A 20,624-nucleotide genomic window follows, 5' to 3' on the forward strand; every position below is an offset into this window, starting at 1 on the left:
CACTCAAAAGCCGAAAATGCCGTGCGCAAAAAAAAATCCGGATCAATAAAACCGTGTGCACGCAGATTTGCACGCAACGTTCCTTTATGAATCACAGACCAGCTGGAAAGTTGCACGGCTGAATCTGCCGCATATCCCGCCCTCTACACGCCCATAAATGCATATGAATGAGCCTACTGAGCATGCGCAGTGGCTTCCTGCAGCCTGTTTGGGGCAGAATGAATGAGAAGTAGCAGCCACCGTGACACTGACTTTCACGGAGACCTAGATGTTGTAGATGATGTGGAGGACAGGAAAACCACATTATTTGGTGGTCACAGTAAAAGTTAGAATAAGTATATAAATAGTATACAATAAAATAAAGAGAGTGAGTGGCAGCACGCCATTGCTGCGCTAAACGCAGTGAGTTCCCCGGCACAACAGGGGGACACACGTCCCCCCGTCTTTTTAAAATCATGTTTTTTTTCCCCTTACTTTTTACAGTTTAAAAACTAACGGTAGGCTCAGCCTTAAATTGCAAATTATCAAGACACTGTATGAAAGCGATACGAAAACGGCCCCGCAGCCCCGCTTCACCCCCCGCTGCCCCTCCTCCTCTCCCGTCTCCCCTCAGAGCTGCTCAGGGCGGGTTTATGGTTCTGCGTTACATCAACGCAGAGCCTACGGCGTAGGTGCGCGTCGCCGCGTACCCTACGCCGTAGGCTCTGCGTCGTTTTAACGCGGGACCCTAATTTAGGCACCGTATACAAGCAGCACCTAAAGGTTTCACGCGCGCGTAAAACTCATATATATGAAAAAAAATCTGAGTCCCTTTAGGGGCTCCTTGGGGCTCCCTAAACGCAGCCCCTCATTTGTTCTGTCTTAAAGCGGTGGGTGAAGAAGAGGCTGCAGCTCCAGCAGCACCAGAGTCCTGACTGACTGAGCTTCACACACAGAGGACACGATCAGCGCTATTTTATTTTATTATTTTATTATTTTAAGTCTGATATATGTTGTGATATGTGATGACATTATTAAGAGTATGACATGAATCTGGCTTCATTTCACCACCTCACAGCCTGCGTCGCCAGTTCCCCGTGTTTTAAGTAAATTCTTACGGGAGGGTCCGAGTTGCCGTAAAGATAAGCAGATTTTTCGGTTAGTTTTTTCTTTTTAGATCCGAGGATTTCCGTAGAAGGTGGCTTCCGCAACTTTCAGGCACTTTTTCTGCGCAAGCAAGCTTTATAGATGAGGCCCCAGGTCATGTCACGCATTGATAATTCCTTGTTGGTCGGCCTCCCTGCATGCTCATATAAATCTCTGCAGATGACCCAGAATGCAGCAGCACGTCTGGTCTTCAACCACCCCAAGAGAGCTCATGTCACTCTGCTGCTAATCTCTGTGCACTGGCTTCCAGTTGCAGCGCGCATCAAGTTCAAAGCTCTGCTCCTGGCTAACCAAACAATTACCCATACGGATCTTGCCTACCTTCCCCCCTTCATACAGAGCTACACTCCCTCTCGACAGCTATGTTTAGTCAGTGAAAGATAGGTAGTGCTTCCACCACAACGTATTATGATAGTGAATTGTAAAACCTAGTTTTGCTGTAAAAAAGGGACTGTTGTGTTGGGTGCAAAGGAAGCAAAACTAAATAATCTAGCACGAGCATGGCAAAACCTGTTTGCAACTGGACTCATAGCAATCTGACGAGCTCCATGCTGTTACCCTCCTATGTGGTTTCTTGATTTGTATTGAATGTATTCACAACAGTCCTTAAGTCACACAAAGTTTCATGGATTTATGACTTAGTCATACATTTTGATTCCCTGAAGCCCTTGCTCCAGGCTAGCAGTAGCCCCTCTACTGATTGTAAACCTCAAATCCTTGTATAATGACTAAAAAGATTGATCAAAATTCAAGCTTTCACTAAAAGGTCTGCCATTCCTGCTGTTCGTTGAGGCTTTCTGAGGCTCTTCAGTTTGTTAATTAGTTTCGTGTTTTGCAAAGTAGTAAGCAGTCCTTTAGTAGCCAGTTGCAAATTACCATTTTGTAGTAAGCTGAATTATGACGTCCAAAGTTCTGAAGATGAGGAGCTCACGGATATCCTCATCTTGTGCCACACACCACCCGTTATAGTCAATGTATAAGGACAGGCAACACGCTAAATTTAAGTTTTAAACGTGGGGTATAAAAACATTTCTTGTCAATCACAAGCATATGTTCACATCACAGTCCTGACACCTTCAGCTTCTCTTTCCACTTTTTATCCAACTGCAGGCACCATTTTAAAACTCGTATCTGTATCTTTTATTCCCCCAATTTTCCTCAGCAATAAAGTGCTGTGCTTGCCATATAATTTCTTTATTAGTTGATATTCAATTCAATTCAATTCAATTTTATTTATATAGCGTCTAATACAACAGATGTTGTCTCTAGACCAGGGGTCGGCAACCCGCGGCTCTAGAGCCGCATGCGGCTCTTTAGTTCCACCCTAGTGGCTCCTGGAGCTTTTTCAAAAATGTTTCACCTTTTTTTCCTTTTTTTCCCCTTTTTCTTCTTTTTTTTCTTCCTTTTTTTCTCTTTCTTTCTCTTTCTTTTCTCTTTTTTTCTCTTTTTTTTCCTTTTTTTCTTTCTTTTCTTGTTTTTTTTCTTCTTTTTTCTTCTTTCTTTCCTTTTTTTCCTCTTTTTTTCTTCCTTTTTCCTTTCCTTTTTAATCTCGACATTTCGGCTTTTTTCTCAACATTTCGGCTTTTTTCTCAACATTTGAACTTTTTTCTCGAGATTGTACTTCAACATTAATCTCAACATTTTGACTTTTTTCTCTAAATTTTGACTTTTTTCTCCACATTTTGACTTTTTTTTCGACATTTCTCCTTTCACCATTTGTCTTCATTCTAAGGTTTATACAAGACTTTTCATTTTTTGCGGCTCCAGACATATTTGTTTTTTGTGTTTTTGGTCCAATATGGCTCTTTCAACATTTTGGGTTGCCGACCCCTGCTCTAGACGCTTTCCAGAGATCCAGAACATGAACATAAACATAAACATAAACCCCCGAGCAATTATTATATAAACAATGGCAGGTAAAAACTCCCATATGGTGGGATTGGGATATGGTGCATTCATGTCATGTTTTTATGATGTGTGTGTGTATGTGTGTGTGTGTGCCCCAACGGGCACCCCGGCTGGACAGAGTGCCCATGTTTTTGTGAGGGTAGCTCACATTAGCTACCCAAGGGAACACAGGGAGAACATGCAAACTCCACACAGAACTTTTCGCCAACCCCAGCCAGGGTGTGGGTGCTGAAGTCATGGGGGGAGTAAACATGCACTCAGCACTCACAGCGTCCTTGGCGAGGATTGAACCAAGGACCTTCTAGCTGTGAGGCCACTGCACTACCACTGCGCCATAAATACTTCCGTTAATGAACACTTATTTTGAAAATCTGAAACGGGACACTTCCAGTGCCGAATTAGGGGGAAATATTGGATTAAAATGCAAACTAAACTACTCTCGTCACTTTACCATCCAGCGGTTACATTCTTTATAATGCCCTCAATAAACCAGAAAATGATTCAAGGATGGTCACCACGGGTCACCTTCAGCAGAGAACAACTGTTTAACATTGGGAAGACTTTTTACCTGGTTTTCCCGGAACTGGACAGTTTTAAGGAGATTCTGGTCGGAGCAGCAGCGGCTCTTTACCGGTTTCGCAGAAGATGGAAAACCGGTAGAAGAAACGAGGGAAGACCAAGGACACGCTGGAGAGATCTCGCCTGGCCAGGGAACTCCCCTCGGAAGAGCTGGAGGAAGTTTCTGGGGTGAAGGAAGGACCCTGCAGTGACCCTCTGAGGGAGAGAAGCTTCCGTACCCCGCTCCCGTCAATACACCTGGGGAATGTCCGCTCCCTAGCAAACAAGATGGATGAGCTGCTGCTACTCATCACTAAAAACCTGGGGCCTCATTTATAAAAGAGGGCGTAGGATTCATACTAAAAGTGTACGTGGGCTCAAAAGCCGAAAATGGCGAGCGCACCAAAAAATCCTGATTTATAAAACCGTGTGCACGCACACTTACACACAATGTTCTCTTTATAAATCACAGTCCACCTGAAAGGTTGCGCACGTGAATTCGCCTCATATCCCGCCCTCTACACGCCCACTTTGTACCATGTATGGTCAATGCAAAGTATGACTTGATGACTGTATTTGCATATAGACGAATCCGGCGAAACCCGGAAGTCGAGCGGCCGCCATTACTGCGGTGGCGGCTCCGCTCCTCCGCTCCAGCCCATAGACATATATACGTATAGATCTATTACTCCGCTCCCTGCCAGGCTCTCTTAATGTATTTGTATCATCGGAAAACTCCTGTCCCGTCACGTGCATTTGTTTTGATAGTGAATGAAGACGGGATGGACTTTAAAAACTACTTTTCTGTTTCACCAAGTGAACAGACGGAACGCAAAAAAAGATGTTCAACTGCTGGAAAGGAACTGGAATTTACCTGGATACCTTAAAAAAGGAAGCCAGGGAGCGGTATATGGAGAAAATAATGATTATTAACAGTTTGGGTTCATATGAAATCACTACTAAAGAATGGAGCTCCGATGAGGATTTACTGCCGCAGTTCTGCACAACCCACGTCTCTACCTTGTTTAGTGTTTGGCAGCTGCTTTGGTAAATGTTTGACTCGCCATGTGTTTCAATAAATTAGTATAATATTACAACATACAGTACATCTTTTTTATTACTTTTACTTCTCTTTTCTTTTTTTTTGTGCTGAAGAGGCTCCGAGGCGTGAGCAATATTTTTCTTTTCCTCGTGAGATTATTTTTTTCTTCTGCAGCTACAAATAGAGTTAATATTTTTCCTCAACAAACTAGTTTTATCTGCAGATTGGGGTTATGTATGTATGTATTCTGTATCATCCGGAGCTGAGATAGTTCTGCCCTTCAATTAGAGACCTGTAATTGCGTTTTTTTTTCGTCATCGGACGCCAGGCGATCAATAAAATATTCTTGGATACCTAAAATTAAACAAAACATAAACAGGTAATATTTAATTGTGCAGACGTGCCTCGTAAGGAGAGGAGGTGGAGAGAGCTATATTACAGTGTTTAATCATACACTCCCTTATCTCCCTATTCCTCTATTCTTTCCTGCTTATCGCTCAAACAAATCATTATTTATAAATTAACATCAGCATTAATTTAAGATACCTTCATTATTTATGGAAGGCCACTGTCTAACATCATCAATCCAGCTATAATGATGCTGTAGAGCGTCAGGTTACAATAACAGCGCTGCGGTGGCAGATTGACACCTGCCACCGCAGCAATGGCGCCGCCGCAAGATGGCGGCACACACAAACCGGTCGCCGGATTCGTGTATAAATGAGCCTGCTGAGCATGCGCAGCGCCTGTCCGCAGCCTGTTTCTGCTGCGTCAGGATGAATGAGACGTGTCGAGCAACCGTGCCACTAAATTTCACGGAGACCGAGATCGAGATGCTTGTGTATGAGGTGGAGGCCAGGAAAACGAGATTATTTGGTGGTCACAGTAGTGGCATCACTAACAAAAAGAAAGCGAGTGAGTGGCAGCACGTCGTTGCTGCGCTAAACGCAGTGAGTGCCACGGACAGATCTGTGTCAGAAATAAAAGAGAAGTGGTGCGATCTGAAGGTGGAGGCCAAGAGGAGAGTGGCCCGGCACTTATTTGTTATGTCCTCAGTCACTCTACAGTTGGAATCGGTGGTTGATGAAGAGGTTCCCTGCATGGCGTGGCTGCAGAACCAGCAGCACCAGAGCGTCCCAAGCGCATGGCGCACCTGGAAGTGGCCAACTGACTGACGCTGTGCTTCAAACACAGAGGGACACAATTAGCGCTATTATGTTATAAGTCTGATATGTGATGACATTAAAAGTATGACATGAATCTGGCTTCATTTCACCACCTCACCGTCTGCGTTGCCAGTTCCCCATATCTTCAATATGTTTGTGCGCTAGGATCAACCTTTGCGTAGAAGGTGGCGTGCACATCTTTCAAGCCCTGTTTTGTGCGCAGGCAAGCTTTATAAATGAAGCCCCTGGACTTTAGCAGATCTGCCGCCATTTGTTTCACTGAAATCTGGCTCAGTGATGTCGTCCCAGACAGCGCTGTGCAGCTGCCGGGATTTCAGCTCCTCCGAGCCGCAGCAAGGAACTTTCAGGCAAGACAAAGGGAGGTGGGATCTGCTTCTACATGAACGACGGTTGGTGTACGAATGTTACAGTGTTAAAAGACTCTTGCAGCCCTCACTTAGAGACACTTTTTGTGAACTGCAGACCTTTTTATTCACTGCGGGAGTTTTCCTCCTTTGTTCTGGCCGGCGTTTACATCCCACCTCACGCGTGTGTGGCTGAAGCCACTCAGCTGCTGGCCGGACAGATAAATACAGGCAGCATGTTACGTGCCCCACCAGGGACACGCAGACTCTGTTACACTGTCTGACCACTGTTAGAGTAATTGAGGATGCATACCGTTCTGTTCCCCGCGCAGCTTAGGACACTCTGACCATTGTCTGGTTCATCTGATCCCGACCTACAGGCAGAAACTAAAAACCTCTAAGCCTGTAGTGAAGACTGTGAAAAAGTGGACAGAGGAGTCAAAGCTGAAGCTTCAGGCCTGCTTTGACTGCACGGACTGGAGTGTTTTTGAAGCTGCAACCACAGACCTGCATGAACTTATGGACACTGTGACATCCTACATCAGTTTTTGTGAGGACATGTGTGTGCAGACCAAGACCTTCTGCACATACAACAACAACAAGCCCTGGTTCACATCAAACCTCAGGAAGCTGCGGCGAGCCAAGGAGGAGGCCTACGGAAGCGGTGATCGAGCCCTGCTCAAGCAGGCCAGAACACTCTGACGAGGGAGATCAGGAAAGCAAAGAGGAGCTACGGAGAAAGACTGAAGAGTCGCCTCTCTGCCAACCCTGATCCCTCTTCTGTGTGGAGAGGTCTGCAGAACATCACGGGTTCAGAAGAACATCTCCACGCCCTGCAGGCAACCTCAGGCTCGCGAACCAGCTGAACAGTTTTTACTGCAGGTTTGATGAACAGGCCAGCAGCACAGCAGGACTCTCTACACCACCACCATCACCCCCCCCCAGCTGCCTGCATTTTCACACCTCACCACAGCGAACCCCCACTACCTCTGTGTACCCCACTCCCAGGCCCAGATGGTGTGTCCCCCTCCTGCCTGAGAGCCTGCGCCGAGCAGCTGGCACCCACCTTCACACGGATCTTCAACCAGTCCCCTGAGCTGTGTGAGGTGCCTTCATGCTTCAAAAGCTCCACCATCATCCCAGTCCCCAAGAAACCCACCATCACAGGACTAAATGACTTCAGGCCTGTCGCCCTGACATCTGTGGTCATGAAATCCTTTGAGCCACCTGAAGGACATCACAGGCTCCCTGCTAAACCCCCTGCAGTTTGCCTACCGGGCAAACAGGTCAGTGGATGACGCAGTCAACATTGGACTGCACTACATCCTGCGTCACCTCGACACCCCAGGGACGTATGCAAGGATCCTGTTCGTGGACTTCAGCTCAGCGTTCAACACCATCACTCCTGAAATCCTCCACCAGGAGCTCACCCAGCTCACAGTGCCTGCCTCCACCTGTCAGTGGATCACCAGCAGGTGAGGCTGGGGAGCATCACATCAAGCACCCGGACCATCAGCACTGGCGCCCCCCAGGGGTGCGTCCTCTCGCCACTGCTCTTCTCCCTCTACACCAGGGGTTTTAAATTCCGGTCCTCGGGCCTCCCTGCCCTGCATGTTTTAGATGTTGCCTTGCATCAACACACATGATTCTAATTAATGGTCCTCATTATCTTGTCATCAAAGTCTGTACATCTCTGTTGATGACACAGCTCCTTGTATCACGGTGTGCTGAAGCAGGGTGGCATCTCAAACATGCAGGACAGGGGGGCCTGAGGACTGGAATTGAAAACCCCTGGTCTACACCAACAACTACACCTCAGGGGACTCTTCTGTGATGCTCCTGAAGTACGTGGACGACACCACCATCATCGGCCTGATCCAGGAGGGTGAAGAGTCCGTGTACAGACAGGAGGTGGAACAGTTGGTCCACTGGTGCAGTCAGACCCACCGCAATCTCAGAGAAATCAATCACTGTGCAATAATAATAATTAAAGCTGCAAGCAGCGATGAAAGGGGGCCTCGCGCGTGCAATTTTCACCAATAAAGGACAAGGACTCAAAACCGAGTCTTTATGTCAAACCATTCAAAAGTTATAGAAAAAGAGTCGACCAGGTGCTCGTTAGGGTGTGACCACCCTAAAATGGTGCTCTCGGATCGGACCCGGGAGACAATGTGGAAAAATAGAAGCTAAAGATCCAGGCACTCGAGACGAGGTGGATAAAAAGATTAAAAAAAGCCTTTATTAGAAGAGGGCTGCCAACATGTTTCGGCCTATCTGGCCTTCATCAGGGCAAAAGCAATACAGAGGAAAGGAACCCATATAAATAACCACAGGTGTGGTAATGAGCACAGGTGAAAACGATCACTCATCAAGGCGAAAACACAGGTGAACCATATAGCAACATTTTAAGGTGGTATGGGGAGTTAAACTCATCACGACCAATAATCATTGGAATAAAACATCCATATAGTACACAAAGAAAGCACCGTACATATGAGCAAAACATGTCTACAACCTGTGTAAAGACAGGTCTGAAAAAGAAAAAAACACTATACAATATGAAACCAAAATCAAAAGTAAAGAACATGACAAGCCGACAAAGGATGGCATATAATTAAAATAGGCTACAGTAGCCATGACCACAAGGTGAAGGCTGCATAGCAAGCAAGACTATACCGATGACAGGGAAGCAGTAGGCTACATTATACAGTCAGATGTACCAATAGACATATAAACCAAAACAACCTATATACCAAGATTCATAGGAAACAATTGAAATCAATATCTTCAAAAGATATGGCAGAAAGTAGAAACTATCAGATATCGACCAATCAGAAGAAGGGGCGGGGCTAATTCATGCCAATGAAGGTCAAGTACTCAAAACTGAGTCAGATGACACCACCCACGACTCTTTATGTCAAACCATTCAAAAGTTATGGCAGAAAGTACGAACTATCAAATATGGACCAATCAGATGAAGGGGGGGCACGCTTTTTGGCGTCTATCGTCGCCACGGTAACACTTTTGACTGAGAAAAGTAATACCCATCGTCGCAGGATGGAGACGAACATTTTGATGCATAACACACCTGGGTGCTCGTTACGGTTCGGGCCGCATAAACGGACGAAGAAATAGCATAAATTTTGCCCAAATTACACGATTAATTGAAAATGGCCGACTTCCTGTTTGGTTTCGGCCGTGGCGCCAAGAGACTTTTCTTTAAGTTGCGACATGATATAGGGGGCTATATATGCCCCCTCTGGCCAACCGGGGCTCCAGATGGGGTGGAGAGGATCTGGCTGGAATAACGTGATCCTTCCACGCGCTACGTCCGGCCGGAGAAGCCCCACCCTGTCTGGTGAAAAGATGCGGCCTGCTCACTCCTCAGGTTAAGGAGGAGACCTGAGCTCAGTGCAGGGCCCTCCCGGGGTTGGTAGAGGATGGAAATGCCCAGGACTGTAGCTTAGGTAGAAGCACTGGGTGATGAAAAATGGGAAAAAAAATCGGGAATAAAAATATTTAAAAAAAATATTAAAAAAAAAAAAAAAAAAAAAGTTGCGACATGATACAGGTGTGTACCGATTTTCTAGGGGGCGCTGTTGACCCATTAGGCCACGCCCATTAATGCAAACCATTTTCGCCAGGCCTGGCTTGCGTGCAAAATTTGGTGACTTTTGGGGCACGTTTAGGGGGGCAAAAAGGCCCTCCTTTCATCTGAAAAATTCCTACAGATACAATAGGGCCGTCGCACTGTCAGTGCTCGGGACCTAATAACTACAATCATATGCTGTAACAATGCACCTTTCAATAACCATGTCTACCTCATACCACCTTTCACTTTTTTTTTATTGTATATATGTTAATAAGATCTATCATTTGCCTATTTGCCTATTTACTGTACAGTGAGCGAAAATAACCAAGTCAAATTCCATTACTTGTTTGACCTGACTTGGCCAAATAAACATGATTCTGATTCTGATGACGCTGCATAAAATGACCAGAATATGTTGCATTTAACTTAAAGGGGAACTATTATGAAAAACATGTTTTTGCTTGCTTTAACATATATAAAGTGGTCTCCCCTCAGCCTGCCAGCCTGCCCCTCAGTTTTCTTCCTGAGAAGGAAGAAGCAACCAAATTCTGCAGTGTCTGTACAGCCGCCCGGATGAGCCGTCCAGTGTGATGTGGATCTACGAGCCGTTCAGATTCTGCTCCCGTCGTTACGTAACGACGGGAGCGACGCGTGAAACCACGCCCACAACTAACTCTGGCCGGAACAACAACAACTAAATCCGCCGGCCGGAGCTTCCGCCATTTTCTACACGTCATTCAGGCAGCCAATCAGCACAGAGCCTCATTATCATATCCCCGCCCACTCAGAATCCCGCATAGATAATGAGGTTAGAGAATGGGAAGATAAAGACATGGCTCAGAGGCTGAATTTCTAATTTATTTAGCAAAAACAATCAAAAGCTTGTTTTTAAGACATTCAAGGCCTGTTTAAAATAGGTATTAGATGCCATAATAGGTCCCCTTTAACAGTGGAAGCCGGGTGGCCAGGTGGCTAATCAACCGGTGTGCATTTGGAGCAGACGCCATCAACAAAGTAAATAAACTTCAGAATATTCCCAAAACTGACACATGCAATAAACAGTAATGACAACATGCAACCACAACACAGCTGACAGAACTAAAATACTCACTTGTCATTTACGCACACATTACGCACGTAGACACAGATTGACAACCAGTACTCGAGTTGAGGGAGGATGAGGGGATGGCATCCCCCCTGAAATAAAAACGGTCAAAATCATCTCCCCTGTAAAACTGCCATCCCTCCTTTCCATCCCTTATGTCATTTCATCAATGAATGTGGTGTTACTGCGATTTCAACATTTAGGGGGTTTTGTGCATATGAGTAAAATACTGTGGGCGAGTCGAGAGGGCACGCACACATGCAATGACATAACATGATTTTTTTTTTTTGGATCGACGTGAGTAAGCGTCATACCAGCGCACGCAGGTGCAATTTCAGCATCATGGCCAAGCGACCAGGACAAAGCTGTCTGAGGGACTTTGGGTTTTCCAAAAAGACAAAAAAAAAATTACAGCTAAGTCAAGAGTCAGGAATCTCAGTCATTACTTTTATTAGCCTACAACGGTCGCCAAAGGTGAAATCCCCGGACATAACAACACAGCTAACGTTGATATTTGGAGCTTGTGTTTTTCTCTCTTGCTACTGTTAGCTAACTAACATCTTCATTAGAATTAACTTAACGTCAGGTTAGTCTTGACATTCAATAGGCTAATGTTAGATTTGATTTTATGAGCATGGACTGCGCAGCAAAAGAGATAACGTTAGTTGAGAGTTTGTCTGGGATTCGTTAGTAACAAAAACAATTGAAGACGTTAGCTTACATTTTGACGTTCAAGGCAGGTAAAGTTAACGTAACGTCAGTAACGTTAGTTTTCTTAAAAATCAACTGGAAGAGCAAGGTCATGTGCTTTTAATCATTTGTAAAACATACTGTATTTAAGGTGCTGACAGTGATATTTTTTTGGTAAAATAAGTGTTAAAAGGTTCTATATCCTGACTGTAATCAGTTAATTAGAGCGTCTGGTCAGTGACTTGTAAACATTGTAAACATTTCTGTGATTGGATAGTTGACCAGGTAACTGCCCTATTTTAACCAAAAAACATCACTTACAGCACTTGACATAAGATGTCTGCTCATTCTAACAAAACCTCAATGACGCTGTTTTCTGTCATAGAGGATAACCACGGCCAGGAAGCAGGACATGAGGCAGCAGAGAGACGGGGAGAGAGCGAGCAGGAGAGCAAGAGAGCTGGAGGAGGAACAGGTTTGATAATTCTACATGTTGGATTAAAACACTTTTATTTTTCAATTGGCCTAATACAGCTCATTATGTCAGTGGACATGAGGCAGATTAGTTTATTATAGATGTTTTGTTTTTGTAGTGGAAAGAAGAAGAGAGGAGGAAGCAGCAGCAGGGCAAGATAGTGCTGAAGAAGATAAAGATGAAGATATCCCTGAATGCTGGACATCTAACATGTTCAGAGAAAAAAATAAACAATATCCATGGCTAACATGCCAAAGCAAAAAACTTGGCTGCCTAACGTGCCAGAAGATAAAAGTAGTTGGGCCAAATGTAGGTGGGAGCCAGATGCATATTGCTGACGAGTGGTCTAAAGTTAAATTGACAGCCTATGGTGCAACCAGAGAAGCACAGCTACAGTCTCTTCGTAAGAAGATACACAAGCATAGAATGACAGACTATCACCAAGAGGCTGAGAAAACCATGGAAAAGGCAAAAGAAAAAAGAATGGAAACGTTGACATCTGATATACAGAAGGGTCACTTCTTAACCACTGATCAGGTATTTCGCACAGTTTACAAGATTGTGAAAACTGCAAGGCCTTTCACAGATCTACCAACTGATATTGATCTGCAAGTCTTGAATGGACTTGACATGGGAAGAACTTTACATTCAGACAATTCCTGTGCAACAATCAGCCAACACATAGCAAGTGAAATGAGAAAGAGAGTAGTTGGAAAGGTCCTTCAAAGTGGAACAAAATGTTCTGTTCTGATACTGTAGATGAATCTACAACTGACAGTAAAAAATCAGTTTTGATCATTTATATTAGAGCAAGCCTAGGGATAAGTGAAGAGCCACTAACATTCTTCTTGGATTTAGTTGAGCTTTCTGCAACCAGTGCGGATGGAATTTATCATGCTCTGATGAACAACCTGTCACACCATGGCTTCTCTGATATTATTATGAAGGAGCGCTTTGTTTGATTTGCTTCAGACGGAGCTTCTGTCATGCTTGGAAGTAAATCAGGTGTGTTGCAACCAAAATTGTTGAAAAGTTTCCCAACGTGATGGTGTGGCACTGCATAAACCACAGTCTTGAGTGTTGGAGATGCTGTTGAGGAAATTACAGGGATGAATGATTTCCAGTTTTTCTTTGACAAAGTGTACAGTCTCTATCATGCATCTGCCAAAAACCGCAGTGAGCTCACTGAATGTTGTGAGGTTCTTGCATTACAGTGTCTGAACATAGGGAGAATTATCAGCACTAGATGGGTGGCATCCAGTTATAGGACCATTAAAGCTGTATGGTAACAGTACCCTGCACTCCACAAGCACTTTTCTGATGCCTAAGTTTATCCCAAAAGAAACTCAACAGAGAGATGCATGTTCAGTGGTTTAGCAAATCGCCTTTCTAGTGCAACCTTTGTCAGAATCTTAGAGTCATGTATGATGCTTTAGAAGAGCTGTCTGAATTCTCTCTCTCCCTTCAAGACAGAAACATGACGCTCCCCAAGGCCGAAGCAAGTCTCAGTCGGCAGGTCCACGTGTTAAAGTCAATGGCAGAGCAACCTGGACCAAGGGCAGAGGAGGCTCGGACAGCAGTGGATTTGAAGCTATTCATAGGAATGCCACTGACAAATAATTCAAGGTACAGCAGAGAAATAAACCACCAACGTTTTTTTCATGCCCTGGCTGCTAATATTGAGACGTGAATGGGCTGCCTGCCTGGCAAACAGAGAAGCAAGGAAGAATACCAGAACTTTCTTAACAACATCAAAGTGCTGCAGCCGTCTAGCTGGCCAGATGTGTGTGGGGTTCGTTATGCGGAAAAGGAAATACAGGAACTCTGCTCCCTTTTCAAGCTTGATAATGGCAGACACATTCAAAGAGGGATGAGGGAATATATTGACATGATCAGACTCAAAACTGTTGATGAACTGAAACCACCAGCACCAGAAAAGCTGAAACCTCTCCTTCAAGCAGTGAACATGCTGGTCATCTCCACAGCTGAGTGTGAGCGTGGTTTTAGTCAGATGGACATTTTAACCACAAGTAGAAGCACCCTAGAGGTAAAAAGCATGTCAGCCTTGCTTTTCATCAAGTGTGTTTGCCCTCCACTGAAAAAGTTCAAACCAGATGTCTATGTCAAGTCTTGGCTTCAAAGCCATTGCTTAGCTAACGATCCGAAAGCAAGGGCCCGAAAAATTGACAACAAAAAACATGATTACGAAAGTCTTTGGAAACTTCTATGAGTGGGGTAGGCAGCTTATTTCTAGTTAAAATGTCTCATTTTTAGTCGAAAAATCTCATTACACTTAAAACAAGAGTCATCACCAGAAAAATAACTATTTGACAATTTTCACCTGTTTCAAGTAAATTTTCACTTGAAATAAGTAGAAAAATCTGCCAGTAGGACAAGATTTATCTTGTCCTGGCTGTATCCAACGGCGGTCCTTTCAGGCAATGATACATCTCGGTAGGAGTCTCTCCAGGTGGCACTGATGCCCAGCGGAACTTTTGTCAATATGTTTCAGGTGAGATCTCAAACTTGGTCAACAATGCCTCCTTCAAGTCTCTGTATGAGTGAGCTATGTCTTCATCCATGGCAGTGTAGGCCCCCAGAGCTTTTCCTAAGAGGGGTGGAACGAGCCTACATGCCCATTCACTCTTTGGCCACTTCCACCTTTGGCAATCCTCTCCAAACGCAGTAAGTAGTTCTCAATGTCTGATATGGAGGTATTTTTGGCTGCATGGAGTACATTCTCTCCACTCTAAGTTGGTCTGACACAAAGTTCAAATCAGCTGATTGCGTAGACTGGACCGCAGTGTGACGACGTGGAGTGGGGATTAGCATCCCCACTCTCGGGCTATCGGCGGTATCCGTGCTGGCAGTTGATGCCCTAGGTGCAGGACTCGGCACTGGTGGGGGATGTTGCGGAGGGATTACGGGCTGTAGGGACCTCCTGAGGTTGCAGAGTTCCTGCAGCACACCCTGTTGCCTCCTCTGCTGACCATCTAGCTCAGGGGTCGGCAACCCAAAATGTTGAAAGAGCCATATTGGACCAAAAACACAAAAAACAAATATGTCTGGAGCCGCAAAACATTCTTGTATTAGAATGAAGGCAAATGGCGAAAGGCGAAATGTTGAGAAAAAAGTTGAAATGTCGATAAAAAAGTCAAAATTTCGAGAAAAAAGTCGAAATGTCGAGGAAATAGTCGAAATGTCGAGAAAAAAGTCAAAATCTTGAGGAAATAGTCAGAATTTCGAGAAAAAAGTCGAAATGTGGAGATTAATGTTCAAGTACAATCTCGAGAAAAAAGTCGAAATGTCGAGAAAAAAGTCGAAATGTTGAGAAAAAAGTCGAAATGTCGAGGAAAAAGTTGAAATGTCGAGATTAAAAAGGAAAGGAAAAAGGAAGAAAAAAAGTAAAAAAGAAGAAAAAAGAAAAAAAAGAGAAAGAAAGAGAAAAAAAAGAAGAAAAAAAGGTCAAACATTTTGAAAAAGCTCCAGGAGCCACTAGAGCGGCCTTAAAGAGCCGCATGCGGCTCTAGAGCCACGGGTTGCTGAGCCCTGATCTAGCCTCATCATCCTCACCAGGTCGTCTGAAATGCCTGATGGGGTTGTGGAGTGGGTTGTGCCTTTGCCTCCTCTTCTCCAGACGACATTTCCCAGTTTATGTCCTCTGTTGCAGCTGCTGCGGCATGGCCTGGGACACTTGTGGTCTGTGACCGCAGTCCAGTCCGGGTCAGGGCCCGAACAGCCTCCTTTCCACAACTTGCCATCCCACTTGTAACACCACTTGTGACAGGGTTCATGTTGTGTAATAAAAATGATGGCAAGCCAATTTGTTGTTAGTGATGGTTTTATTATGTCCCTATTGACACCCTTATGCTTGGCAGTACAAACAACAAAAAAACAAACAAACGAACAAAACACTATTTACAAATATGTACAGAGAGTATCGACTCTCAGGGTGATGGTCCATTCGTCCGTAATCCGTAATTTGTATTCCAATCCGTAATCCAATCTGACAACAATTCAATCTTTAATATTTTCCACAACCACTATACTCACTCCAGACTCCACTCCTCCTCGAGTCTCTACTGGTAGCTGCTTATATAACCTAAGCCACTCCCCTTAGGCAACCATTTATCAATAAACATGATTTTTCATTTAATAAAGCCAACTATGCCAATGTATTAATAATAGAACATTTTATAATTTACCTCCAATGGTTATTCCATGTCATCAGCACATAAGTCTATATATTCAAAAATAAATGCAATGAACAAAAATAAACGTGTGACCGGAAGTATTCAGGACCCGTTACGTCACTTCCCCTACCCCGCAATCAGTTGTTTAAACTGACGGGTGACTAAACACTCGTGTTGACTGGCGGAAGCAGCAACACCCGGACACAAAAAGTCAACAACGTCTTATTCTAGCTTGGATAACGTGTGCACCCGTTAATCCTTTGCTGAAGTCCGACGTTATAATTTACCTTTAGTTTATATTGCTGTGTTTGATATATGTTCTACATTCTCTTTGTCTGTCCTCTCTTTTCCTGCTCTGCCCAGCTGGTCTTCAGGACCCCCCCTCATGATCCAGGTCCTGGTCCAGGTTTCTTCCCTTCTAAAGGGGAGTTTTCCTTGTCCCTGTTTGACTTAATTTTTTTCTTCCACTAGGGGAGTATCTACCTGGCATTGTTTATGTTTATATAATAAATGCTTAGGGGTCATGTTTTGGGTCTCAAGTTAGATGCCAAAAAATGGCTGAAGAAGATGGATTAAACTAGTAAATACTGCATTTCCTTTGAAAATGCAGGGATGAATGCTGCTGTGCGGAATGAGAGCTGAATGAGAGCTAAGCATTGCTGACAAAACGGCTGAACTGCTGAAAATTAAAGAATTGCTAAAGTCGGGTAGCGATTTGAAGAAAATTATCAAATTTAGCTCAGACATTTGAAAACGTTATAATATCTTACAAGACTAAGAGAAGTTGAAGATGGGTGGATGAATTATTTGAAATGAAGATGATGGAATGAAAAGAGATATAGACCTCAACAGAGAAAGATAAGCTGAGAATAAAATCAGCTGAAGACAGGAAGATGAGCTGAAGAGAACAAGTAGGCCTTAAAAGATGAAAATAAAAGTAAAAGATTAGCAGAAGAGAAAAAAATGTAATTGAGAAAGTAAGTTGAGGAGAGGAAGATTTGCTGAACAAAAGATCAACTGAAGAGAAGGTGATGAGCTAAAGACAAGAAGATAAGAAATAAGTCACTGCAGACAAGGCTATAGCCCAGTGCTTCTCAATCCTGGTCCTCGAGTACCACTGTCCTGCATGTTTTAGATGTTTCCCTGCACCAACACACCTGATTCTAATTAAAGGTCCTCATTAGCTTGTCACCAAGGTCTGCACAGTTCTGTTGATGACACACATACTTTTATCACGGTGTGCTGAAGCAGGGTAGCATCTAAAACATGCAGGACAGTGGTACTCGAGGACCAGGATTGAGAAACACTGCTATAGCCTATAGATATGGACAGATGGATATATATGGAGGTAGACAGACAGAAATTGCTGAAACCTTTATGAAAATGTGAAGAAATTGTAAAATGTTGCTCAGACATTTGAAAATGTAAATTGTGGAAGAAGAGAAAAACAGGTTGACGATAGGAGGATGCATTTATAAGAAAAACATCAGATGAAGAGAATATGGCCCCGGGATAGACTGACAACCTGTCTAGGTTGTACTCCTCCCTCTTTATGCTCCAAGCAGACCCCCATGACCCCTACAGGATAAAAAATAGCTATAGAAAATGAATGACAAGATGGGTTGAAGAGATGAAGGTAAGATGATGTAGCATAGCGAAGATTACCTCAAGTCGGGAAGATCAGTGGAAAAGAAGAAAATCAACTGAAGCCAGGAAGTGAAGCACTTGTCCTCAAGTGATTGTGAATAAGTGACTGTAGGTATAATACATAAATTACACAAATTTTCCAAAAGCATACTTTTAAAAACTAAGCATAACAGATTTTAACCATCCAAACAGAGCCCTATCAAGTTTTATTTTCATTTATAAAAGGGCCTTCGCACTGTAAGTGCTCGGGCCCTAATAACTGTGGATTAGGCTGAAAGAAGAAAAGAGAAGAAAAGGAAAGAAAAGGGTGAAGGGCATCGCTCAGCGTATCATAATGATGCCCCCCTGCAGCAGAGGCCTCCAGCAGCATATCCGTGACCAAACTATGTTAAAGACAAGCCTGACAAGACAAAACACTCTTGTTCTGTAGCTATGACTATTGGCCCTAATATACTATAGTTTATGCTACAGGCTAGAGTAAACAGAAACATTTTAAGTGGTATATATTTGTGTAAACTGTTCAATAAATACCATGTGAATCACTAATAGTGGATCAAATTAAGATTTTGACCATTTTGAACTCAAACTATTTTTTTAACAACTGCCAAAACTAAGTATTTTGAATAGCCGATTTTCCAGTGCATTTGACAGGCCTTTGTAATTTCAAGACCTCACTGCCATCCCATAATATACAGAAAAAATGTTTAAGTACATACTGGTGGGTAACACATATCATACCATCTCTGTGGTAATATAATGATCCAAAAGAATTAAGGTCATATTATCAAGGACTCTTTTTTTCCCTACAAATATAGTGAAGGTCAGGGTAAATCTAGTAACTGTTAATGGTGTAATCGACATTCCATTCGAGTCAAAATTTTGCCAAATCTAGACGCAGTATTGGTGTATCATTGTAATATTCATGAACCTCAGGAATCCTGCAAACAAGGTTTAACAGCCACAATGGCTGCTCTGTGCATACATTCACTCTTTTCATTTCTACAAACATTTGACAAAACATCTGCCAGTATATTCAGGTCATATTCAACAGGTATCTTTGCATTTCTGCAGCAGTATAGTGAAAATGTCATAAGGATCTCAAAGATGCCTGACAAATAAAATATTGATAACAGGAGCAAAGTTGCAATACCTTTAACCATGATGGTCCCCTACAATCACACGCTGGGTGTGGACAAATAAATGAATTAAAGAAAAACTAAATTTGAACGTAAAAACAAAAATGTATAGTATCCCAAAAAGGCCTCATATCTAATTGCATGATTTACAAAATGTGTTATTTAAATGAAATCAGTTTACTAAATGAGGTTATACTTTACCTTCAATGGCTTCTGTCATTCTTCAAAAAATAAAGTTTCTCTTCCAAACGCTAATCCTTTGTGCAGTTTATGTGGCCTTGAAACAGGTATTGTGAATATCCTCAATCCAATGCAATTTGATCCCACATATTAATTCCAACCTGGAAGTATGAACGATGGTTACTGAGGAAAACACCACCTAACTGTACTACTCATTTTCCATTCTTAGTATTTCAATATGAACTTTTTTGTCTTGTTCTAATCAACAAATTATATTAATCTAAATGATTTGTAAGTCCTCCAGTTGGCTATGTTCTGCCATATCAAAAAGGAGAGAGATAGACAGACAGAGAGCGTGATCAGTGTCTTTCCTTTTGCCTGTGTAGGGCTGGGATTATAAATAGAGCCACCCCCCACCCCCAAAAGGCCCAGACAGAATTACATTGACTAGGAGGACTAATACATGAGGGAAGGGGAAAGGGAAGGAAAGATCGGGAGTAAAAACTCTGGTGTAACTTTATCCTGCCAGCCAATGTTGCTAATGGAAAGACAACACTATAAAACAATTTCAAGAAATGTAGTATTTCTATCTTTAGCTGTAAAATTCAGAAGCTTATTTGATACTGTCAGATTGTCACTGTGTTTTTGAACCTCATGCTGAGCTATTTTTAGAGTGGTTGGTATTCTGCTTTGCCTTTTTAGGCCTTGGGCATGATCTTAACACCCTATCCTCTGTTTGCTAACCTATCTCCTCAAGACTGCCACGGCCTTTTGCAGAGTGTAGTGCAGTAGTGAGGAGCAGAGCACAGAGCAGAAAGGCCGATGCATGCATTCAACAGGAATTAAATACTGTTTGTTTAGATATACAAATACTGTATCAAAAATATTGCTTATAGTAGTGGTTGTTAAGGTCAAACTGCATCAGTTTGATTCAAACAAACCAGGGGCCTCATTTATAAAGCTTGCTTGCGCACAAAACAGGACTTGAAAGATGTGCAAGCCACCTTCTATGCAAAGGGTGGGATTTAAAAAGAAAAAACTAACCGAAAAATGTGCGCATCCCTACGCCAACCCTGACCCTCCCGTAGGAACAGTCTTAAGATATGGGGAACTGGCGACGCAGGCGGTGAGGTGGTGAAATGAAGCCAGATTCATGTCATACTCTTAATAATGTCATCACATATCAGACTTATAATATAATAGCGCTGATCGTGTCCCTCTGTGTTTGAAGCACAGCGTCAGTCAGGACTCTGGTGCTGCTGCTGCAGCCGCGTTGACACGCCGGGAACCTCCTAGTCACCCACCGCGACAACCGTAGAGTTACTGAGGACAGAACAAATGAGGGGCTCCGTAAGCCCCTAAAGGGACACAGATCTTTTTTTTATATATATAATGAGTTTTACGCGCGCCTGAAACCTTTG

At 43.4% G+C, this 20,624-nt stretch overlaps 1 protein-coding gene across 5 annotated transcripts in view; it reads right to left on the reverse strand.

The window, feature by feature from the left end:
• Nucleotides 1–19,576, reverse strand: part of LOC133418706 (triadin-like) — a 50,844-nt gene extending 31,268 nt beyond the window's left edge. For all 5 annotated transcript variants that reach the window (XM_061707537.1, XM_061707539.1, XM_061707538.1 and 2 more), the window contains exon 1: nucleotides 19,225–19,576. In XM_061707537.1, the coding sequence (XP_061563521.1) occupies nucleotides 19,225–19,243 (19 nt within the window). In that variant the 5' untranslated portion in view covers nucleotides 19,244–19,576. The remainder of the gene's footprint in view (nucleotides 1–19,224) is intronic.
• Nucleotides 19,577–20,624: the final 1,048 nt, after the last annotated feature.

Source organism: Cololabis saira, chromosome 18 (assembly GCF_033807715.1).
Source record: "Cololabis saira isolate AMF1-May2022 chromosome 18, fColSai1.1, whole genome shotgun sequence".
NCBI classification, from domain to species: Eukaryota; Metazoa; Chordata; class Actinopteri; order Beloniformes; family Belonidae; genus Cololabis; species Cololabis saira.